General features: G+C 51.5%; 3 protein-coding genes across 16 annotated transcripts in view; 2 read left to right on the forward strand and 1 right to left on the reverse strand.

Moving 5' to 3' along the window:
• The first annotated feature begins 121 nt into the window (after positions 1-121).
• CYB561A3 (cytochrome b561 family member A3) lies at positions 122-12,234 on the forward strand. Of its 13 annotated transcripts, none has more exons than XM_058305369.2 (7): positions 160-587; positions 2,753-2,856; positions 4,585-4,783; positions 5,984-6,192; positions 6,815-6,969; positions 7,689-7,845; positions 8,490-12,234. In XM_058305369.2, the coding sequence occupies exons 3-7, from the start codon at positions 4,600-4,602 to the stop codon at positions 8,511-8,513; spliced, it is 729 nt and encodes a 242-aa protein (XP_058161352.1). In that variant the 5' UTR covers positions 160-587; positions 2,753-2,856; positions 4,585-4,599; the 3' UTR covers positions 8,514-12,234. The 13 variants fall into 13 exon arrangements, with proteins under 13 accessions (XP_071074093.1, XP_058161352.1, XP_012384801.1 ...); XM_012529347.4 differs by having other exon boundaries at positions 160-477; XM_058305368.2 differs by having other exon boundaries at positions 160-422.
• Positions 10,153-23,037, reverse strand: TKFC (triokinase and FMN cyclase). 2 transcript variants are annotated; one of them, XM_058305365.2, is made up of 18 exons: positions 22,966-23,037; positions 21,500-21,615; positions 18,296-18,485; positions 17,291-17,401; positions 16,994-17,175; positions 15,446-15,524; positions 15,062-15,151; positions 14,390-14,424; positions 14,228-14,312; positions 14,043-14,132; positions 13,389-13,505; positions 12,873-12,992; positions 12,566-12,703; positions 11,711-11,817; positions 11,498-11,601; positions 11,335-11,368; positions 11,120-11,209; positions 10,153-10,749 (listed from the first exon to the last, which is right to left on the reverse strand). In XM_058305365.2, the coding sequence occupies exons 2-18, from the start codon at positions 21,500-21,502 to the stop codon at positions 10,588-10,590; spliced, it is 1,737 nt and encodes a 578-aa protein (XP_058161348.1). In that variant the 5' UTR covers positions 21,503-21,615; positions 22,966-23,037; the 3' UTR covers positions 10,153-10,587. The 2 variants fall into 2 exon arrangements, with proteins under 2 accessions (XP_058161348.1, XP_058161349.1); XM_058305366.2 differs by lacking the exon at positions 22,966-23,037 and having other exon boundaries at positions 21,500-21,638.
• DDB1 (damage specific DNA binding protein 1) overlaps positions 23,017-23,496 on the forward strand; it is a 28,453-nt gene continuing 27,973 nt past the window's right edge. Inside the window, exon 1 of the mRNA XM_004469343.4 lies at positions 23,017-23,348. Within this exon, the coding sequence (XP_004469400.1) occupies positions 23,288-23,348 (61 nt within the window). The 5' untranslated portion in view covers positions 23,017-23,287. The remainder of the gene's footprint in view (positions 23,349-23,496) is intronic.

Below are 23,496 nucleotides of genomic sequence, written 5' to 3' on the forward strand. Positions count from 1 at the left end.
CCGTTTGCTGACCAAGGCACTCGCCCCCGCCGCCAGGCTGAGGCCAGTCCCCGCCGAGAGGCTTCGGGTCAGCCCGAACATTTCCCTTTCCACAGGATGGGGGAATGAGGGACTGAGCAGGCCCGTGGCGCGCTTCTGGTCTCTGGAACCCTGGACTTGCGGGAGAAACGCCCGCGGAGCATCTGTGTGTGTTTGGGGGCGTGGAGGGGGAATGGACTCGGGACTTGACGCTCTGGAAGCAGGCGATCCCGGGCTCCGGACTTCACTTCCCAGGCGGCTTCGCGCAGGGCCGGAAGTGCTGCGAGGTTGTAAGAAGGCGAGGCAGCGCCTGTCGCGCCACGTTAGAACAGCGGTTCCAGACGAGTTCGGTGCTTCCTGATATCCCTGATCCCATTTCCCAGTTTGGGGAGCGGCGGCTCTGGGTAATGAGAGCGGATCTCGGAGATCGCGGTCCCCTGCGTCCCACATGGTTCAGGGGTGAGAAAGAGCCCCGGCGGGAGTTAAGGGAACTGGGTTCTAGTGCTGGCTCCGCTGTTACCTCGCTTGGCGCTGTCCACACCTGTCACTTCGCATGACTTTTCTGTTAGGTAATGGCCATCTTTCTCCGTTTTCCGTGCCCTTCCTTCTGCAGGTAGTAGTTATATAAACGAAAACTTGCCGGAAGGCGCAGCCAACCCTTGGGAACCCCTCGCTCTAATTTTCACCCAAGGTTAAGTGGAGACCAAAGGTCAGAGGGATCAGAAATTTGCCCCCGAATTCCTTGGAACGGTTCTAATCATCTGAGCGAACAGCGGGTCACTCTGGTGTAAAGGAGGAACTTGCTTAGCCAGATCCTGGCTAGAATTTTGGACTCCTCTTTCCTAATTCCTGACTTCCTTACCTTAATTTACGGACAGTACTTTTGGAAGTGAGGATTTCTAAGTATTGAAGGGGCAGGGGACCTGGATTCCTATACCCATGCCACTCACCTAGGCGAAGCCACTTTCCCTCTTTGGGCTCCAGTGTTTTTGATTTGTAAGCGAAGGGTTTAGGATTTGAACCCTAAGTATGGTTCTTAGAATTCTTGAAGGCTCCCAATCCATCTGAGAAGTGTGAGCAACAAACCGACTTTCTGGTCCTTCACCTATTTGTAGCTCTAAATTATAAAAGTAATATTGTAAGAATTTGGAATGTAGTCTTTTTTCTAAGGCTAGGGGCTAAATGGGAAATATCCACTTCTTACCCCTGGACCTGGTATGTTTTGGCTTATCCTGGGAGAATTACTTAAAGGGATTGAAGAGAGTATTAGGTTGGAGAGAAAACTCCTTAAATCAGGGTCAACAAACTACAACCCACGTACCAAATTGGCCTGCCTGAATGGTTTTTACATTTTTATACGACTGAAAAGATCAGAAATATATTTTATGATGTGAAAATTACATGAAATTCTAATTCCATGTTCATAAATAAAGTTTTATACAGCCATTCTCACTTGTTAAAGTATTGTCTATGGCTGCTTTTGAGCTACATCAGCAGAGTTGGTGGCATAATTGTGACAGAGCCTGGAGGGCCTGCAAAGCCTAAAATAGTTACTGTCTGGGCCTTTACAGAAGAGTGTGCTGACCTCTGCTTTAAAATGGGGCTCTACAAAATTATGGAAGAATGGGAAAACCAAACAGTGGTGAGCACATCCTGAAATCACAGCACAGCCTGCTCTTTCGGAACAAGGATATCCTCAACATTCGTGTTGCAATTTTCACTGCATTCTTCCATTTTCCCTGGTTTTATTTCCTATCTCTGGTAGACAGACAGCTTATCTATACACTCTGAGCAGAACAGTATAACCTTCTAGCCCAATGTCTGGAAACTCCCCATTATCTATTTCAAGTTAGAAAACAGTAATCTGGGACCTTCATGCAGTCCTCTCTTCTAGCTGTCCTTTCTGGATCATATTTACCTTTCTTTTTCCTTCTAGAAAGGAAAAAACCAAAATAACATTGTAAAAGTAGATAAGAATAGAAACTACTCCAAGAGCTCCTTAGTACTGAGTTGACACTTTGTACTGGGAGAGGTGGGGATGTTTTAGCTGGGCCTCTGATGACCTGAAACTTCCCCTGCCCTTGCAGGAATTAAGGAGACAATTCTGAGGTAGCAACGCCAACCTGTGAGCCTAGTAGTTGAGTCACAGAGTTCTTAGGAAGCTGGTAGAATGATTTTCTCCTGCCAGCCTCATGGGATCTCTTTTCGTTCCCCCTGCCCTCAACTCCAGCCCTTGGACCCTCATTTTTCAGGGATTACTGCCTACCTAGGTCACCTTATAAGAGCCCAGTTCTGTTCCAGGTTTATGTAGACACCTGGCAGAGCTGGCATGGCTTGGAATTGGGGTCTGGGCAGGCATGGGGGCCTAAACTTCAAGGTTTTTGTTAGTCATTAGGATAGAAGGCTGTAACAGCAATAACTAAGAAGAGAAAGACTTTACTCTCCCAATGACCTTTCATGTGTTTCCTTACTTGATTTGCTGACATCCCTTGGTCAAGGAAAAAGCATGGTCCTTGAAGCCAAACGAACATGGGTTTGAAATTCTGTTTGTTTACTGGGTCAGAATGCTAATTAATCTTTCCAAGCCTTATCTTCCTTATCTCATCTATAAAATGGGATGATAATTCCATACTGGGTTGTCAAGAGGAGTAAATGGGATAATGAATGTAAGGTTCTAGAGTGGTGTCCTCAGAGCTGTTTTTCAGTAAATATTGTTATTAATTATGTCCTTCAGGTGAAAAGATGGAGTCCTAGAAATGTTAAGTGATTTGCTCAAGGTGCCTCAGTAAGAGCTGGAGCCCAGGTTGCCACTCTGTCATCCTGCCACTAGGTCTAAAGGTGAGGAACCCAGTGTTTTATCTCCTCAGTGAGGAACCCAGTGTTTTATCTCAGTGTGACTGGGATCTCAACTGTAGGAACCTACAGTGTTGCCTTTCTGGGTGGAGGCCATGGGGCAGGGTGACTGCCTTGAGGGCTGGGCCCTTGCTGCCTACACATTAGCTGAAAGTAGGAAAGTAGGCTGGTGGATTTGCATACTTGCCTGCCAACCCCTATGCTCAACTACTTGGCTTGTAAGAGCAGCTGTTCAGGGGCCTTAGGCATTTGCTGCCCCTGAAACCAGAGTTTGTTTTCTGAGTTTATCAAGTATATACTGAGATCTCAAAATAAACTTGTGCTTTCTAGACCATGAGTTCTTGCTTCCTCTTTTCTCCTCTGTACTTTCCCCAGAGGAAAAGAAAGCAGAAGTCTCAGGCCTTGGGACAACTGAGGGAGGACTGCCCAATTGCAGGTGTGGAGTGTGGGGACCCTGGAGTGGAGGGCTCATCTTACCACCCTACTTAAGAGGGTCAGTTCACTGTTGGGGAAAAAATTTTTCTGTAGAAGTGGAGTCCATAGAACTGGCCTTCCGGCTAAGCCAGTAGGAGGTGTTTGTCCTTTCAGATTGTGATTTTCCTCCTTCTATTAAAACTGAGAGCCTGGGCATTTGTGTGATCTAGCCTCGGGTTTTTGTTTTTTTTTTAATCAATTTTATTGATACGTATTAATAAAACATATAGTTCATTCAAAATATACACTCAGTGGTATTTTGGTATAATGACATAGTTGTACATTCATCACTTGATCATTATTAGAGCATTTTTATTGTTATAATAATAATAAAACAAAAAGAAACACAGAAAACGCTGCCCCTTAATAATCACCTCTCAGTCTCTCTATGCTTTCCCTGCCCTACATAGCTGCTGTTCTGTTTCCATTCCTCTAATTTATTTGAATTTATATTTTGTATAGATGGAGTCAAACAATATGTAGTATCCTTTGTCTAGTTTCTTTAACTTAGTATATTTCCTTTTTTTTTTTTTACCCTTAATGGAAGATTATTAATATATTGCTATATGCTACCGTCCATAGTTTGCTTTGGTTGTATTTTTGCCTGACATTAATATCTTGTAACAGTAACATACATTTGTTCAGTTTCAAAGAAGAACTCTTTATATATGCAATATTGCCAAAGTTCATATTTCATACGAGGTTTTGCCATGCTATAGAGTCCCATGTTACATTTTTTAGCTTCTAGTAATACATGTGACCTTAGACTTCCCCTTTCAACCACCATCATACCCATATAATAGCTCTGCTAAGTTACAAACACTATGATGTGCTTTCAGAGCTTGGGTTTTGATTCCTTCAGATGCTCAGCTCTTTTCTGGAGGGTAATTCTTCACCATCTGGTCCTGTGAAGGGAGACTGACCCCCCGGCTTTGGGTCCAGAGCCTTGGCATTTGGCCCCAGCAGAGGAAGCCCATCTCTGGGGCCAGCCACAGGCTGAGCTTGCTGCACAGTGTACTACCAGGTGCTGGGGTGGAGCATTACTTACCATCTGTGACCGGAGATCTGACCACCCAGCCACTGAGACCTCATGGGCCAGTGCGCAGGCTGATGGCAGGGGAACTGAGCAAAAAGCGTCTGTCCCATGCATTGAGAGTGCGGTCGGTGTTTCCTCCTCTAAGCAGTGTGTGTGGCGCCCCCCAGCCAGCGGGCACTTGTGACTTCTGCATCTTCTTATAGGAGTGCTTGATCAGAATGGCTGCCGGATGGTTTTACCTGACCTGCCTGGCATTGGGGTCCCTAGGCTCACTCTGCATCTTCTTCACCATCTATTGGATGCAGTACTGGCGTGGTGGCTTTGCCTGGGACAGCAGCATCTTCATGTTCAACTGGCACCCGGTGCTCATGGTTGCTGGCATGGTGGTACTCTATGGAGCCGGTGAGTATGACATCATCATGGGCCAGGATGATACAGCCCAGGCCCAGACAGGACAGTGCCTTCCCTCCCTGGGGCTGGCCTTTGTCCGTGTTGGGTTTGGGGCTGTGGGAGTAGAGTGGGTTGGGTTGTCATTGGGCTCAGGTGTCATTTGGGGGAGGAAGCAGTAAGAGTGGGGGCATCCAGAAAGGGCAGCTTCATGGATTCTATAGGGCCAGGATCACCTTGCCTGGAGGAGGGGTAAAGTAGCTTATCTTTTCCTATAAAGGACCAGATAGTATACCTTCTAGGCTTTGCAGGTCATAGGGTCTCTGTTGCAGCACTTTACCTCTGCCATTTTGTCATGAGAGCGGCCGTAGGTGGTATGTAAAGGAGTGAGCATGACTGTGTGCCTGTAAAATTTCATTTACTGAAGAGGCATCTGGCCAGATTTGACCTGGGAGCTGTAGTTTGCCAACCCCTGCTCCTACAGAACAAGATGTTGAAGCCTTTTGTGACACCATTAGTCCCCTGAGTGAGGAACCTACTTATTCCTCCCAGACACTGCTCTTTACACTCTCTGCCCTATGCAAACATAGCTCTGCCTTGGGGCTCAGGTGAACCTCATTTTCCTCACTCATAAAATAGGAATAATAAGGATGTTGGTAATAACAGCATTCCATGTGCACTTCATATACATCACCTCATTTTGTTCTCACAACAAGCTTGTGAGGTGGGCTTCATTGTTACTCCCATTTTACAGATAAGAAAACTGAGACTTAAGAGAGTTGAGGACAACCAGCTAATAAGAGACAGCTGGATTTGGACCTGGGTTGCCTGACCCTAAAGCCTGTTTTTTTTTTTTTAAATCAGGCCTGTATTCTTGACAAGTGATCTTGGTTGTGAAAATTCATTTAGAAGAAATAATGAATGTGAGGTGTTTTTCAACCCACAAAATTTCATACAAGCTGAGTTTGTTATTGTAATGATGGAATGGCAGGTCCAAGAAACCTCTCTTTTTATCTCTGCCCTTTTTCTTCTTCATGGCTGGCTGCTTTTCCAGAACTGATGGGAGGATAGAAGATGGTGAAGAGTTGATACTGATGTCCTAGCATTTCCTTCTTTCCTTCCAACTGAAGGAATTGGGAGGTTGAGTGGGAATCGCGTTGGGGTAGTTCCCCCAATGGGTGAGTGAGCAGAGCCTGGGACTGCTCTCTCCTGCAGCGTCACTGGTGTACCGCCTGCCCCAGTCCTGGGTGGGGCCCAAGCTGCCCTGGAAACTCCTCCACGCAGCCCTGCACCTGATGGCCTTCATCCTGACTGTGCTGGGGCTGGTTGCCGTCTTTAACTTTCACAACCACGGACATATCAGTAACCTGTACTCCCTGCACAGCTGGCTAGGGATCACGACCGTCTTCCTTTTCTCCTGCCAGGTGAGTTCTCTTGGGCCTCCTCCTCTTGGTCCCCACGGCAGGGTCTGGTTGGGGCTTGACTTGCGTCAGCACCAAACCTTCACAGCTTCAAATGTCATGGTCTACATCCTGTAGAACCAGTAGTCCAAAGGACTGTGGGAGTGGGCGGTTCCTGCTCTTACCCCTCACCCTGCCTGTCTGGCATCCCAGAGCTTGCTTTCCTAATCAGTCACAGTGTGTACCACGCTGACTGTAATCAGCCATCTTTTCCACATTCTGGATCCATGGCCACCTTACAGCGAGCCAGGAGTTCCACAAGTGGTTTCTGTATTCTAATGTCAACACTGTATATAAGAGAGCTTTAGGAAAAGAGACAAGCAGCAATGGGTTTGCTGGGAGAATGGGATTGTAGCTAAGTGTTTCATTGAGCATTCTTAGCATTGCTTAGATGTTTGTAAAATAGAAAACAGACCACAATGAAGAGGGAGCTAAGTGTGATAGGGCAATGCTTGGTGGGAAAGTGGGGAGTTGGGAAAAATGGATCAAGGTCTAGAAATAGTTAGGGAGCACTGGTGGGTGTGTTGGCTGGTGCATCTTTGGTCATAAACAGTATGGTCCTGTGCTCTCTCCCTTGTGTCCACAGTGGTTCCTGGGCTTTGCCATCTTCCTCCTCCCCTGGGCGTCACTCTGGCTGCGCTGCCTCCTTAAACCCATCCACGTCTTCTTTGGAGCCTCCATTCTCTCCCTGGCCATTGCATCTGTTATTTCTGGCATTAATGAGAAACTTTTCTTCAGTTTGTGAGTATGACGGGGCCCCTGACTCTAGGTGGAGGGAAGGGAATAGGGTCTTCAAAAGACAGGCTCCTAGGCCCATCTAAGGGAGGAGATCCTTTGGGGTTGAGCCCGTTCCTGATCTGAAAGGTGGTGGAATTGGTCTGTCTTTAGGTTGAGATTGGTAAATTGGTTAGCAAATAGTTATCAGGCATCAAATGGATAGAGCACCTTCTGAATGTTGGCAGTCGTCCTGAGCACCTCTCACCTGCCCTCGCATATTGGTACTGTTGTCATTGCCATTTACACACGAGGGAACCAAGTTGTGGAGGGATTAAGTAACTTATCTGAGAACACACAGCTAGCAAGGGGCAGGGCTGGGATTTGACTCCAGCAGTCTGATTTCTGAGCCTGAATCCTATCCACTCTGGTCCTCCATTCTCTTGAGGCACTGGTGGGTAGTGAAAAGCAAATCAGATGTGAGGTCAGATCTAGGTTTAGATTTTGGCTGTGCTGTTTACTTGTTATATCACTTTGGCAAATTCATTTCACCTCTTTAGTAAAAAGCATTTTACAGATGTTTGTTACTATGGCAGGAACTTAGAAAGTATGTTAAAAAGTAATTATAATTCCAGATCAAGGCAGTCCTGGGAAGACTTTCTTATCCTCTCATAGTAGAGAGACTCCTGCAGGACAAAATCAGGAGCAAGAGTCTTAGAGGGCCCACGTTGTTTTGTCATCTTCAGGAAAAACGCAACCAAGCCGTACTCCAGCCTGCCCAGTGAGGCTGTCTTTGCTAACAGCACTGGGATGCTGGTGGTGGCCTTTGGGCTGCTGGTGCTCTATATCCTTCTGGCTTCATCTTGGAAGCGCCCAGAGCCGGGGATCCTGACTGACAGACAGGTATGGGTTCCTAGTCCCCCATTCCAGGGTGGAGTGGGGCCAGGTCTAGAGAAAGGTCACCAGGAAAGGCTTGGGGGTCCCGGTCAAGACCAGCCCAGTAGTATGGTGGGAAACCAAGTAGCCTGAAGGTGGTGGTAGGCTGGCTGATGGGGAGCACTGGTTATAAAGCAGCACATACCAGCGACTGTGGTAAATGGAGCTCTTTAGGCTCAGGGGCTCCCAGGAGCCTATTGGGGAAAACCGAATTACTTCCCTCCACAAATTCCTGTGGTTTCGTGAGGCAAAGTGTGGCCTTATCTTCCCCGGTGATGGGCTTGTGCATGATGAGTATGTGTAGTTATTTCTACTTCCAGCTTTGGGACTGCCCTAGTGAGACTGGAGCTTTTCCAGTGGGTGCTTGGTGCTGAGTTGAGTGCTTGGTGTCGGTCTTGCCTGTTCTTGTCCACTCAGCCACTTGATGAGATATGGTTAGATGGAGTATGTACCAGGCTGAGGGACTCTGGGGCTTCCCTGGTGGCTCGGGTAGGGACCTTACCCTGTAAGTTGGGGTCTATCTGAATAGCTCAGCCCTGGTATGACTTCTGTGGATTGGGGCCATTTTGACATTATGCCATTAACCCCCATGTCTCTGCCTGTCTCTCCAGCCCCTGTTGCATGATGGGGAGTAAGCAGGAAGGAGCTCCTGGAGCAGTTGGTGATGCAGTTGTCCTCCAGTCAGAAGCTCGGCTCTACCTGGGGCTCCCACCTGGTTTTAGCTATAGACTTTATTTGGGCTCTGTGCTCAAATTTCACCTTGCCTCCATGTTGGGCCTGCTTTCTCAATCTACTTGCTGCCCATCTGCCTTTCTTGGTGGCTTTGGCTTCTGCACCCCTTCTTGGCCACAGTGTCTCAGCTCCCCCATTTACACAAGAGCCTCGTCTTGGCTGTTCCTGCTTTCTGTCTGAAGAAGCCAGGCTGATTCACTTAATACCCATAGGGATATGGTAGAAAATCCTGCCAGAGCAGAGGAGCTGGGACTCAAGTGCAATCCATTACATGAAAAATGGGAGTGCTGACATGCCCTTCAGCTTTCCTCTTGAAGGCATTCATTTCAGTTAGGCTGCCCTGCCACAGAGCAGGCTTCGTTTGCTCTGTCCCATCTAGCTCCTACCTGATGTGAAGAGGAAACATCACGAGGTGATTGAAGGAGATGAGGATGGGGGTAGAAGCAGCCTCTGCAGAGGAGCTGAGGAGTTGACTGCTCAAGGCCTGTTTCGTATCAGTGTGTAATGTGGCTGTGTGGCTTCACCTTTTCTAGCTGCTGCTCCATCTGCAGCCTGGATCTCAGCCTGGATCTGTGGCTTACGAGCCTGTCACTGTGAGACAGCCTGACGAACCCTGGCTACCTGAGATGTCCCTGTAGGGATGAGTGGCAGAGGTGGCCACATACTTCCCTTCCTTCTTGTGGACCAGGACTTTCCTGCCCCTCCCTGGGCAGGTTCAGCCTTGCTTCTCTTGGCTGGGCCCGAGCCCAGCTATTTTTCACTCAACAGGCTACCATGAGACTGATGCCAAAGTTGTGGGCCCTGGGGCAACTTGTAAAACTGTCAGTACAGTTCTGACCCTCACAGACCTGTGGAGGGCTGACCAGGCACCAAATACCCATAGTTGTCTGTCTTGATGGAACTGGATGTCATACATTTGTGTGTTCATAGTCCTTAATAATTAATGTGTTTTGAGTACTTGTTTATCTCAGGAGGAAGGTTTTTGGCTTTTTCCTGTTTTATAGATACATGTAAAACAAGACAGGATGTGACCTGCCTGAGGTCACCCAGCCAGGAAATGGCAGATTCCAAGAGGCTAAATAGGTCTGAATTCACAGAGCCAGAAATCAAAGCTGTGTCTGGGAATCACAGCCAGTGCTGTCACCCATTTCCCAATGCTGAGTATGTGCCAAGCATGTTTGGACCCTTTATCCCCTAGATTCAACAGCCCCTCCTGCTCACCCAGGTGTTGCTCCAGACAGACACCTGAGCTTTAGGAGAAGGCGCTTTTTCTTTCTGGTGCTATCTGCCCACGTGATTTGGTGCAAAGCAAAGCTTTCCCTTTCATCCTTAACTTTAGATGTATTTACCAGGTGTGGTGTGGGTACAGGAGAAGACAGGAATGGGCACCCCAGTGGAGCCAGCTCAGGAGAGCAGACCTGCCTTTGGGTATCAGCTGGTACTGATATACGTGACAGGAGAGGGATCACCATCATTTCAACCAGGGGCAGCTCAGTACCTGGGGGATCAGTGGGTCTACTTGTTCACACACTAGGGAAAAGGTCACTGAAGAGGAGGCAGTAGCCGTGTTACTGCCTGTGGTTTAATAGCTTTCTTTTCCATGCTCGCTCAGGTTGAGGTGCAGAAAGACTTTCAAAGGGAGAGTCTTGGAACCAAATTAGCATTGCCAATGAAGGGCTATGCTGCCAGCCCAGGGAAAATGCCTGATCACTGAAGCTTCGAGTTGGGGGCAGAGCCCGGTGACCCAGGGACTCCACCCTCGCTGAGGAGGGACAGGGCAGTGCTGAAGAGGCATGTGACCCCCTCTGGGCCTCTGTGGAGGTGTTCCAGAGGCTTGGTGGGGAGCTTCCTGCTGAGCTGAGGACAAACGCTCAGGGTGGGAGTGAGGGGAGGGTGGCAGCTTAAAAGCAGTGGGAAGTGACAATGGCCACCTCAGCGCCGCAGTGAACAAGGAGCTGAGGCTAACGGAGGTGGTGGTCACACATCTGAGCTCTGCAAGACCTCAAGGATGGCTCGGAGAATGGCGGAGACTGCCACTGCCCCAGGGTCTGGCTGATCCAGGCGTGCAGAACTGATATAACTGGCTCTTCCGGCTCCAGCTTCCATATTCCTGGTGGCCTCGGCAGCAACTTCAGCCATCTGAGAGTGGGGGCATGGGAATAGGTTCAAGGATGGGCCACCAGGCCGCCTCCTTCCAGCCACAGGCAGAGTTCTGCTGTGTCACCTGGCCCAGGCCTCTCTTGTCCCAGCTCTGCCAGCAGCCTTTGTTGTGTCACCAGGGGGGAGAGGTCACCTCCCACCCTGCCTCTAGTAGGGGAAGGGGCCACCATTTACCAAGGTATGCACCAGGCACTGGATTTGGGTTCTACGTACCTCTTTCATCATCTACATTTTATAGAGGAGGAAACTGAGGTGAAGGAAGGTTATGAATTTGCTCAGGTCACATGGAGAGGGGAGCCTGGTGGCCCCAAGCCTGACTTGCTGGGTGGCTGAGCCCAGCCACACTCACCTTGACTGCTCTGGTCAGGACTTGCAACAGATCAGCCCCTGGGCTCTGCCAGGCTTGAAGCTCCTGTCCTGCTGCCCACAGAGCATCCAGCTGTGCAAGATGAAGGAGGGGGGTTAGGAGATGCTCTGCCACTGACAGGTGCCTTCACGGCTTCTAGGCTCAAAAGGGCTAAGGACAGAGGTGGGTGGTGGGGAGGGAGTACAGACAACGCATACCATTGTCCTGTCCCCTGGGGCAGCTTTTCCATACCTGGCAGAGAAAAAGAATGGAATGAGGCTCCTAGGAGGTAGGGACAAGGCCTGGCAGAGAGCAGGTGACATCCACAACTTTCCCACTCATCTCCCCAACCCCTAGTCTAAGCACAAGGTGCTGACTCACTTCTGCATGGCGTCCAGGCCAGCATCCATGGCAGCAGACCATGCGGGGAGATCAGTCTTGGCCTTTAGGGGCTGAGCAGCTGCAGTGAAGAACAGGCCATAGAGCTGGGGAGGACCAGAATGTTGAGCAGGAAGAGCCGGCCTGGGCCTCCACCAAGCCACCGTGCCCGCCCTCCCTGTCAGCCCTCTGGCCCACTGGGGTGCTGGCACTCACTGCTCCAGATGAGCCTCCCATCTTCTCTAGTAGCAGGAGGGACAATTTGGAGAGGAGTTGGGCAGGGCTGGCTGGGAGTGGTCCCTTTTTCAACCACTCCTGGATTGCTGCAGGCAAAGAGTTGGTGAGGAATTTCAGACACCGTCTGCCCCCACGCCCCGCCCCCCCCCCCAATCTGCCTGGATCCCCATCAAGTCCTGAGGCCTCAGAGCCTGCCAGAAGGACAGGGGCTGGGAGAGGCTGGAGAGGGGACAGGAAATGATAACAAAAAGGACCTCAGCAGTCACCAAGCAGATGAGGCCAGCCCTTAACATTTTCTTAAAATTGCCTGCTTTGCTTTGTTTTTTTCTCCTGAGCACTTTGCACTAATAGCCTATATGTTTTACTGACCTATGTGTCTGTCTCCCCCACCAGAATGTCAGCCATGAAGGCAGGGATTTTTGTCTGATTTGTTCATGGCTGTACCCACAGAGTCAAGCACAGGGCCTGCCCGTGCTGGGCACTAATAAATTTTCCTGAATGAATGGTGCTGGGCAATTAAAGATTTTCAATGGTCTGGGTGAAGGGAGAAAAATATGGGCAATAGAAGTTTACCTTAAATTTAAAGTTATTCAATGTCATAGATTCTTCTTTGAGATAATGACCTTACATTTGTAGTGAAATGTACACTAGGAAACAGGTAAAATGGGTGCCAGGGTTTTGTGAATGATTTCTCTTGGCAAAGTAATAGTTGGCAACCCTGTGTCTGTACTCTAAAAGCTTGTAAAATTGTTCTGGTTTCTGAAATTCCCAAATCTAAGCACAAATGTGCCATACTAGCCTCTCTCCTGACCCCAGAGGGGCTGCAACACCCACCTCTGGCAGCATGGCTGTGAGTGGTGCCACAGTCGCCATCGCCTGCAGCCCGGTCTAGGGCATTCAGATGTTCCTCCAGGCCCAGGAGGGTAGTGCACACCCGTTCCAGCACGAGCACCACATGCTTTGAGGCTAAGCCTAGAAAAGGAGGGCAGAGGGCAAGAGGCATGTTTGGCCCTCCTCACAATCAGACTTGACCAGTGTGGGTGCCAGGGCCCCTGTGTAGCCCACTGCACCTGTGGGAGTCAGGCCAAAGCCCTGGACCACCAAGGAAGGCCGCCATCTTCCCAACAGCAGGGACTGGTACCTCCTGCAGCAGTGGACTCAGGGACCTCCGGGGGCTCAGTGGGGGCTGCCCGGATCCGCTTCTGTCCAGTCACGGAGACCTTGGCAACGTTAGGCCAGGCTGATGCAGTGGTTTCAGCATCTAAGGACCAGCAAGACATAGGCATATATCTGAAGACATGGCAGCCAGCCAGGGATCAAGTGGGCTCAGATGCCCCACCTGGCACTGGCAGCCACAGCTCCCTCAGCAGATGGCCTCACCCCGGCCACTCATCTCAGCAAGCATGTTCTGAATGCCTACTGTGTACTAGCGGTGCAGTGGGACTCTGGGGAAAGGGTCAGGCACATATGACCTTTTTTCTAACCCCTTCATGATCAAGTGAGAGCTGCAGAAGGCTGGAGAAGCCAGAAAGGGCTGCTTCACAGGGTCCAAAGCCCTGATTTTTGTCGTCAGCCCTGATGGGAATCCCTGTCAGTCCCTCTGGCTCCTTCCATCTCCAGGAATCCTGGCTTGAATGACCCCAGATTCTGATCTCACCTATCAGTTTCAGGAGGTCCTCGTCCACCAGCAGGAGGGTAAGAGAAACGCCAGGCATCTCCAGTGCAGACATGAAGGTGCCCACCAGGGCCCGGGCAATCTTCACCCTGTGGCCCTCTGTAAGCCAGAGCATGGAAGTTCATGAGGGAAGAGGAAGGGAAGGGTACCTTCCCCCAGGGCAAGGGAAGGGAAGAGAATAATAGAAAAACAAGGACCTTGGGAGCTGGGCCCTGACATCAGTAGGGAGAGGCTAGATTTCATTTCATTTCCACATTCCCTGGAGATGCTCCTCCTTTTGTGACAGATGAGGACTTAAAGACCTCATTTACTAAGTTCTTAGGGGGTTCCCAGGAACTGTGCTGAGTGTCTTATAGATGTTTAATGTCATTTAATCTTCACAACCGTCCTCTGAGGCAAGTACTATTATTATTCCCAGTTTACCACCAAGAAAGCCAGCCAGGAGGCACCCAGCTCAAGGCACCTAACAATTAGTGGGCAGAGTTACAACATAACTCAGGCTCATTTGACAGCAAAGCCATGCTCTGAGCCATCAAGTTACCATCTCAGCTGCTTTTCTTATATCCTACTTCAAAGGGTCCGAGGGAAGAAGTTCTGGGGACTGGGGGCGGGTGCCCTTCCCAGCATGGGGCTCACCCAGGTAGCGGACAGCAGCATCAGCTATAATGCCAAGTTCCAGGAAGGACAAGCCACCAAGGTTGTTGACCACCAGCACCACCGAGGAGCCTATGGGAAGATATGATGCCCCAAGGTAAGACTTGCCAGGGCCCCTGGCCAGAGAAAGGAAAGGCTGGGGTGGGTGGGGAAAGACAGGCTCCCACCTAAACACACAGGCACATGGGATGCGCTGGAGGAGTTGGTCATGTGGTCAAGCATGAGCTTCACGATCTCGTCGGCAGTTGCCATCTGTCAGAAGGAGCCAGCAGTGAGCTGTATCTGGGGGCCCTGGCCCTTGACCGGCCTGGGGCAGGGAGCCCACCTACCTTTATCCGACGTACACCAGCTTCCCCGTGGATCCCTGTGGACAAAGATGGTGCCTGCTGACCAGCCTGGGCCCTGAGGATTGGCCCATGACATTTTAATCAAGGACTTACCAAGTGCTCAGCCCTCAACTAGGCACTGTGTTTCTGGGGCATGGGGGAAGTGATGGACAAAATAATGAGAAGTGCCCAGTCTGCTCTCCAGGAGTTTATGGCTTGGTGGGGGAAGTAGCCAGGAACTGAAGTAGCTTTTCCTGGAGGCAGCTGTGGAAAGCCACCAGAGGCCTATGCCTGTCACTTTGGGTACAGAGGAGAGGAACAAGGAAAGCTGCGCAGCAAAGGTGGCCTTTGAGTGGCCCTTGAAAGAAGAACTGCATTTTGATGGGCAGGAGGACCCAGGATTAGTATGAGCAGAGGCCAGGAAGTGGGTGGGTTTGTGGAGTCCCATGTGACTGGAGCTGTGGATGTGGATGTCAGAATGGGTAGAAATCAGGCAGGTTGGGGCCAGGAGGACTCTCATGTGCCCACTTAAAAATATTAAGGCCACCCAGGGGACAGCTCCAGGTGACCACTGAGCAGAGGGGACCATGTGGATGGCTCCCAGGACATAGGAGGTGGGCCAAACCCAAGGCAGGCAAGCAGGCATGGTGGGGGCAGGGGTGGCCAGGAGCTTACCCAGGCCCAGCTCCATCTCGCTGGCTGAAAGCTCAAAGGTGGGTTTGGAACCAGGGACACTGCAAGAGGACAAGCTCACCCCCAGGGTACCTGTGAGAAATGTGGCACAAAAGGGATTAGTGATCTACTCTTGTCACAGGCCCCAGGAAGGGCAGCAGCAATCCCTTGAAAGCCCTGCCCAGGGGCATTCCCTTCACTAAGAAGGGCTCCTCCCACCCTCTTTTCAGCTCTAGTACCCCAGACGCTTCCCTGTGGAAACCTTTCCTCAGTCCCTAGGAAACAGCCTGGAAAGCCACCACTGTACAGAGTAAAGGTACTTGTTCTTAGTCCCAAAGTCTGTCTCAACCTCCCTGACACGCCCCAAACCCTTGGGCTGGCACTCACCCATGGCCTTGGAGATCAAGCTCACCCGCCTTGTGATCTCCTCCAGCCCCACACCTGCCTCAGCCAGGGCACCTGCCACCTGCACCCAAGTAGAGAAAAGCCCCCAAGGGGGAAGCAGTTACTGTACCACTTGGGGGTAGAAGATGGGCTCAGGATGAGTTTCTTGAGAAGGTGGAATCTCTTAGCAATCCTACACCCATCCTGGCCCATCACATTTAGGGCAGAAGAGTGTACCCCCTTCATTCACAGGGTACCTGCAGAAATCTTTAACAATCTCAGTCTGTTGGAGCCAGAGGGGAAATTTACAAATGGGGAAAGAGGCCCAAGTTGTGGGGGGGATGACTTGCCCAATGTCACACAGCCGGGTGGTCCGTTTCATGATTTCTAGTCTAGAGTTCTTTCTTCAATGGCACGGCAAGCTCACTTTGCCCATCCATCCATCCATCCATCCATCCATCCATCCATCCATCCATCCATCCATCCATCCATCCATCCTTTACCAATCACAGGGGATAAAATGACTAAATCGTCATCCCTGTCTCCAAGGAACTCACAGTCCAGGAAGAGGGTGAGGAAGCAGCCACCCGCAAACTGGAAATCTAATGCAAAGTGGTAAATTCAGTGATAGAGTACACACAGGATGTTATAGGGGCACTGAGGAGAAGCTCGTAAGCAGCTTGGGCTAATAGGGAAATCAGGGAAAGGTTCCCAGATGGGGAGGTAACCCCTACTAAACAATAGTAGGGGTTAGCCAGGCCAAATGGGGAAGGATAGAAAGGCTAGTCCAGGGCATAGACACAGCAAAAACAAAGCCACATAAGTGAGCCCCAGCATGATGGACACAGGGAACTGGTGTCAAGGGAGCATAAAATGAAGGTGGCAATGATGGGAGATGAAGTCGAAAGTCAGGGAGGGAGGGAAGGAGTATGGTGGGTGCCTGACCAAGCAGCCTAGGTTGGCTCTAGGAACCCAAGAGCCCTGAAGGTCTTTCAGTGGCAGAACACCTGGTCTGATACACAATTTTTTTTTCTTTTTTTTTTTAAGGAGGTGCCAGGGATTAAACCCTGGACTTCATACATGGGAAGCAGGCACTCCCTCCAACATACATTTTAAAAAGACATCTCTGGTGGCAGTGAGAGGGAATGGAGGCGCAGGCAGGGGAGCCCAGTGAGGAAGTCCCCACAGCCATCTGAGCAGAGACCTAGCCAAGACTGGGTCAGGGAGGGAAGGGATCTGAAGAGGATGTGTTCTAGAGCATTCTCAAGTAGACTGGCCAGGACAGAGCAAAGGGGAAAGGGAAGGGAAGAGTCTGGGATGATGCTTATATTCTGGGCTTTGGCAGTTGAGGGGATGGTGGGGCCTTACCAGGGAACACCAGGGGATTGACTTCTTGGGGCCTTGGGGGGGAGGGGGGCGGCGTAGGGAGAGGTGTGGCCTGGAGAGAGACGGTTAGGAGGGCCAGGAAGGGTGAATGAAGGGCAGAGGAGGCCTGGCCCAGGACACCCTGAGAGTCCAGGGTGGGAGGGTGTCCTGGGTGGGGCATCTCACCTTGTGTATAAGCACTGTGCCACAGAGCCCCCGACGGCCTGTCTTCTTCAGGGCAGTGAAGGCGCTATCATCCCCAATGACCACCATCTCCACAGCAAGCCCCTCAGCCCGGGCCTGCTCCCGGGCCAGGCCAAAGTTGAGCCGGTCGCCAGTGTAGTTCTTCACGATAAGGAGGGTCCCCACTGCAGGAGCAGCCGGGCGAAGCCCCATCAGTGCCTGCCCTTGGCTACCGGCCTCTCTGCCCCGACCCCCACAGCTCGCCCTACCTGCAGCTGCCCCCCCGCCTGCCAGCCTTACCTGTGCCTGCCTGGGCCACTGCCCTGATGGCTGCCAGGATGCTGCCCACTGCCGGGGAGGTGAACACGGCTCCCGCAATGACCCCTGTCAGCATTCCCTTCCCTATGAAACCTGGAGATGGGAGAGGGTGAAGGGTGGGGCCTATGGTCATGGGACTCCCCACGCTCCAGGATCTTGTGGTTTGGAGAGCCCTATTGTGTGCTCTGTGCTAGATGAGCGCCTGTGCTGCTCTCCCCCAGGTCTACATGTAGCCAAGCTTCCTCAGGAATCCTCTCCTTGCAGAGGCTTTCCCTGACCTTCAGATCTAAAGTAATCATCCCACCCTATCCCCAGAGACTTGCTATTTCTTTGCCTTTTTTATTGTCTTTACCACCACACTTATCACATTCTGGAATGACCTCACTTGCTTCAGTGTTCACCTAGATTATAAGCTCTGTGAGGGCAGGGACCTTCCCAGTTCACTTCACTGTAGGATTCCTGGTGCCAGAACACTGGGTGCTCACTAGTGTTTGCTGAAGGAATGAACGAAGTCACCAAAGGGAGACAGGAAAAGTACAAACAATAGAAAGCTTGGTCCCTGTCCTCCAAGAGCTCTTGGTGGAGCTGATGGGGGAAAACATTTACGGCACAGAACAGGAAGCAATACAGTACTGTCCATAACTGGATGTGAAACTGCAGGGTGGGAGTTCGGGAAAGGGGTACAGTTCTAGACTGGAAATCAGGAAGCCATCATGGAGGAAGGGGTGGGTCAGCTGGGCCTGGAAGGCCACAAGACTTCAAAGAATCACTAACTCTTAGAGGTGGACGGGCCTGAGATCATTGAGCCAAACCTCATTATATTATAAACATAGAAACTGAGGCCCAGAAAGAGCTGCAGCTGTCCCCAGATCCCAGCTTCAGGAAGTGGGAGAGCTGGTTCCTGAACCTCATACTGGCTCTGAGGGGCTCCTGGGAGTTCCCGACCTCTCTGCTGAGCTGCTGCTCACCTCCATCCTGGCTACTCACCAGCATGGGCAGGCTCATGGCCGGATCCCCCACCTGACAGCAGGGCTACCTGGCCCTTGAGGCTGTCCAGGTCAGAACGGAGGGCCACGCGATGCCCCTGCAGGAGCTGCAGGTTGGGGTTACATGCCACCAGGCCATTGAGGGCATCATCAGCACAGCCTGTCACCGTGTTCACCAACTTCTTGGAGGTCTGTGGGGGAAGAGTGAGGAGGAGCTTCAAAATGTGGTCAGCAGAGACACCCCCATCCTGCCCAGCTCCGTGGCTATGGCCAAGACACCTCTCCCAGACCCACCCAGGAACTCCAGGGACACAGTAGTTCCTTGAGTGGGGTGACATCTTAACAGCTGGATGTTTCTGTGAGATCCCTTCTTGAGGCTTTTTATTCAGTGCCTAATTTAAGGAGTGTCTTGGGCCACTGCTTAAATTTATCCTGAAAAATGGTTTCAATACAAGGAAAACAGGATTCTGGAGTCTTGAGTACAAAACAACTTAATAAAGCTGGGGCCCAACAGCCTTATTTTGTCTAAGGAGAAGCTGCAGGCCGAGGCTCCTATGCCAGGGAAAGGGGCTGAACCGGTCCCATGCATATCCATGGCTCCAACAGGGCCTCTGATGCACTGCCTGAGCCCCTCTGGGTGCCGGGTCCAGAGCTGGGTACCGGGTATAAAGAGATACTAGAGGGAAGTGTTGTGACTCAACTGACAGAGCATCTGCCTACCACATGGAGGGTCCAGGGTTTGATACCCAGGGCCTCCTAACCTGTGTGGTGAGCTGGCCCATGTGCAGTGCCGCCGTGCGCAAAGAGTGCGATGCCACGCAGGGGTGTCCCCCGCATAGGGATGCCCCATGTGCAAGGAGTATGCTCTGCAAGAGCTGCCCCATGTGAAAAAAGTGCAGTTCGCCCAGGAGTGGCGCTGTACACATGGAGAGCTAACGCAGCAAGATGACGTAACAAAAAAAGAGACATAGTTTCCTGGTGCCACCTGACAAGAATGCAAGTGGACATAGAAGAACACACAGCGAATGGACAGAGAGAGCAGACAACCAAGGGAAAGGGAGAGAAATAAAATAAATCTTAAAAAAAAAAAAGAGAGATACTAGAAGAGCAGGTGTAGCTCAGTGGTTGAGTGCGCACTTCACACATACAAGGTCCCAGATTCAATCCCTGGTACCTCCAAAAAAATAAAAAAAGATACTAGAATGCCGTTCCTGCCCTCGATGGAAATGCCATGCAACATGTGACACAAAGGAAGGTACTTGTGCCATGGAGCAGATGGAACTTCAGCCTCCTTAGAGAATCGTGGAAGTCTTGGTGAAGGACAAGTAGGAGGCAGGTAGGTAAAAAGGGAGTGGGAAGCACAGAGAGAGGAGAGAGGGAGGACATTCCAGGCAGAGGGAGAGACATAGCCGAGGCCTGGAAGTGTGAAACAGTACGGTGGGTGCAAGAGAAAGGAAGCAAGTTAGAACCAAGGGAGCTACAAGTGACCAGCAGGTCATGTGACCCCCACGGGAGGAGACTAGCCATGGGGGGCTGTGGGAGGAAGGGACATGGGTCTGCCTCAGCGCTAGAGCGAGCTTGGGGCTCAGCTGAGCTGACACAAGGGTTGAGGGCAGGAGACATGAGCTGCTGTGTAGCGCTAGAGGGGTTAAAAGTGTGGCTCGGCTATCATGGTATCTTGAGCTCAAATTCCGTTTCTGCCTCTTCTAGCTCTGAGAACTCTGAAGACAGTTCAGTTCTTAAGCCTCCATTCCTCCTCTGCAAAATGAAGACTTAATAAGATAATGGTGTTTGTCTATTATATAGTAAAAGCTCCCAAAACAGGAGCTATTCCTATTATTTTTCAGCCAGGTACTGAAAACCTGGAGGTGACTGAACAATAGCTGTAGACTGGTATGCAGCTCCTGCCTGTCCTGAGCCGGGTGACACGGGCCCAAAAGGGACCCAGAGGGATGGGCTCTCAGCACCACCTGGTGGTGCGGGGGTGGTCTGCAGCTGAGCCAGGTCCTGACAAGGTGTACTTCCGGCTGCGCTCCTCCCTGAGTCTACCAGCATCTTTTCCCCTTGTCCCCTTGTGCTTTTCCTGGGTGAGGCAGAGACCAAGGCCAAAGCCACCTGCTTTGGAATAAGGAGAGCATCCTGGGTCAGGAGGGAGCAAGCAGAATAACAAATTGGCTCCATTTCCAAAGCAGTGCTTTAGAGCCAGGCCCAGTTCTAAGTGCTTTCCTGTGGAGGAAAAATTAGCCTCATGAGGAAGATGAGATACAGGTAAATGACTATGCCTAAGCCACTAAGTGTCCCAGTCTGCTTGGCTCCAAAGCTGGTATCACTTTGGCCACATCATGCTGCTTTCTGGAGGGGCTGAAGGGAGGCTGATGGTAATGGGGTCTTGCTGTAGGGCACAGACTTAGGGCTTCCCGAGTCCACCAGGGCCTGACACATGAAATGAAGTCCTGAAATAAGTCTCAATTCCAACCCCTGCCTCCAGCGTATCCACCCTCCAGAATGTGCCCTGCGCCTACCTGGACAATCTGTCCTGCCTGTTTCTCTCAACTATCCCTGTGCCAGAGCAGGACTTGGTGACCAGTGCCATCCCTGGTTCCCACTGGCTGAAGGGACCAGGGGTTGGAAAAGGAAAGGAAATGGGGCACTGAGGTCACAACCACTCGGTAGTCATTAGTTTACCTCATATTGCCAAAAAGAGGCTCAGAGAGTCAAGTGTCTTGTGCAAGGTCACACACCTGGTTGGTGGCAGGGCTGAAATCTGAACCCAGGTCGGTCTGAGGCCTGCTTTGGTGCAGATCACATATGCCTGGCATGATGCCCACATATGCCCCAGCCTCAGGAACAGTCATAAGGTAGCTCTTATGGTTCTTTCTGTGACTTATACAGTGTCCATTACAGAATAGGTACCTCTTAATGTTTTAATCTAAATGCATGACCCAGACCTGGGGCACATGGGCCCCAGAAGTACAGACTCAGAGACTGCAGACCCATGCCTGGATGGGACAGAGGCCTCCAGGAAGTAGAGGGAAGCAGGAGTCAGCCCAACAGGGAGACCGACCCTTCTTAACCTCTCTGAACCTCAGAAGGTAGCAGCATCTTTTAGCCAGAGCCTAAGGAGTACCAGGGTACCCAGGACTGGGACTCCCTCGGCTCCACAGCCCCAGTGTCCTTCCCCTGCCCCAGCCCCCACGGGACTCACCATGGTGGGAAGGCTCTGAAGGAGGCTGAGTTCACACCTTCACACTGAGCCTCCAGAGGACCAGAGCTCCTGCTGGTGTTACCTAGGTCTGAGCACAGTGAAGGCAGCAGCAGCACCTGCAGGAGTGGGTAAGGATACAAGCTGCTGAAGGCACTTGCAGTCAACTGGCACAATCACACTGCCATTGCTCTAGTAATGAGAAAGCTGCCGCAGACTTTGATCCAAGTCCAAACTCTAGTACGTGGCCTGGGAATGGAGAAGAGCGTGGGCCTGACCAAGGTTCATGCCTGTGCTTCGCTGCCAGAAGTCAGATCGATCTGTGTTGGGCAAAGGGTGCCTTTATGCTCAGGAGCAACCCTCACCTCACCACGAAGGAGAAGGGTTACCCACAGAGTAAACGTCACCTCATCAACACGTACTGCATGTAAAACTTTGTAAGCAAAGATCTTCACATATTTGCTCTGGTTGGCATCACACCAGGAGGGAGGCAATTTGGGTTTGTGACCCCATTTTACATCTGGGAAAACTGACCCAGAGAGGTCTGGTGACTTGTCCAAGTCCTACTGGCAAGAGCCTGAACTCAAATCCATGCCTTATCTTTCTACAAACATACAGTTTTTTCTATAGATAATTCAGGGCCTCCAAAATCAGGCAGAGTCCCTGGTGTGGGAAACCATCAGTGTAAACCACAATGACAGTTTAGCTCCCCTCATTTCAGCCTAGTTCAGATGTCATTCAGAATCTTAGTGGGAGGCTCACTGTATGTGCAATGTTAAGAATTCAGCTTGGGATGAGGAAATCTAGCTGTCTCTGCCTTACTGAGGGACTCTTTGGTAAAGCTCTCAGCAGCAGCTTCTCCTCATCTGTAAAATGGGGGCTGGCTCCTCTCTGGCATCCTGCAGGTGCTCCAAGCTATATAGTTCTCCTCCTCCTGCTTTTTGGGAAACCTGTTGGATGTGGGGTGGTTTGGAGGGTGCAGAGCCAAATGACCATCAGGTTCTTCCTGCCAAAACTCTGGTTTTGTATTTGAAATCAGATTTTGAACGGCGCAGGGGGCACTAAAGATGTTTAGTAAAGGCCTGGGAGGCCTTTCGAAGTCTGAAAACTTAAAAAAACAAAAAAGTTTAATGCAGAGAGAAATGAGGGTCCTGGTGCCCCCAGGTGAAGCAAGGTAGTTGCTTTAGGGGTTAGGCGACCCGGCTGTTGGGGGGGAAGTGGGAGGGTTGAGGAGAGAGGCACGGACGTCGGTTTTAGGATTGATCTGCACAAATCGCGGTCACCTCCCTCCCCTCTCTAGGCTTCTTAAGACCTTCCGGTTCCAAAATGGGGAAGAGCACTGAAGGCTCCTGGAAGAACGGAGACGGGGAGTCTGGGGAAGGGCGAGAGACATGGACGCGAATTTGGGGTTAGCACAGAGAACAGCCCGTTTTTGACCCCTCGCACCCGCCAGGGACCGCGGTAGCCACCTCCGTCAAAGCTGCTTCACAAGAATCCCGTTACGCACTTCATCCGGGTACTGCGGCTCAGGCGGTAAGAGGAGGGGCGGGGCCCCTGAGGGCGGGGCCTCCTTTGGTTGGCCGCCGCCGGCGCCGCAAGTCCTCCAGAGGCCAGGTGAGACCGTCCCGTGATGCCCCGCGCCCCGGCCGCTCTGGCCTGCAACGTGTCTCTGGGGCGGAGGCAGCGGCAGTGGAGGTCGCTGCGCGCGGGTGGGGGCCCCTCTGCCTTTTCGCTCGTGTCCATCTCCCTATCTCTGCGCTCGAGTCCCGACGGGCAGCCCCAGGCCTCGACATGTCGTACAACTACGTGGTAACGGCACAGAAGCCCACCGCCGTGAACGGCTGCGTGACCGGTAAGGGTGCCAAGGCCGGAGACTCTGGCGAGGGAGGGGGCTGGGGGAAACCGAGGCCTAGGGAGGCCTGCGGCCTCCGGGGCCACCGGGCAGTTCCGGCCCGGGGAATGGAAGGCGCTGGCGGCGGAGGAACCTCTCCCAGCCTTCC

Source organism: Dasypus novemcinctus, chromosome 10, assembly GCF_030445035.2.
Source record: "Dasypus novemcinctus isolate mDasNov1 chromosome 10, mDasNov1.1.hap2, whole genome shotgun sequence".
Taxonomy (NCBI): domain Eukaryota; kingdom Metazoa; phylum Chordata; class Mammalia; order Cingulata; family Dasypodidae; genus Dasypus; species Dasypus novemcinctus.

What these genes read in the sequence shown, in the direction of transcription:
- TKFC (XM_058305365.2), bottom strand. An exon ending in CTTGATCTCCAAGGCCATGG is followed by an intron (nt 15,152 to 15,445) that starts GTGAGTGCCAGC and finishes CATTTCTCACAG; the next exon opens with GTACCCTGGGGGTGAGCTTG. An exon ending in TCACAGCCATGCTGCCAGAG is followed by an intron (nt 11,818 to 12,565) that starts GTGGGTGTTGCA and finishes CTTTGCCTGCAG; the next exon opens with CAATCCAGGAGTGGTTGAAA.
- CYB561A3 (XM_012529345.4), top strand. Translation starts at nt 4,600, where the DNA reads ATGGCTGCCGGATGGTTTTACCTGACCTGCCTGGCATTGGGGTCCCTA. An exon ending in GGTGGTACTCTATGGAGCCG is followed by an intron (nt 4,784 to 5,983) that starts GTGAGTATGACA and finishes TCTCTCCTGCAG; the next exon opens with CGTCACTGGTGTACCGCCTG. An exon ending in TCTTCCTTTTCTCCTGCCAG is followed by an intron (nt 6,193 to 6,814) that starts GTGAGTTCTCTT and finishes TTGTGTCCACAG; the next exon opens with TGGTTCCTGGGCTTTGCCAT.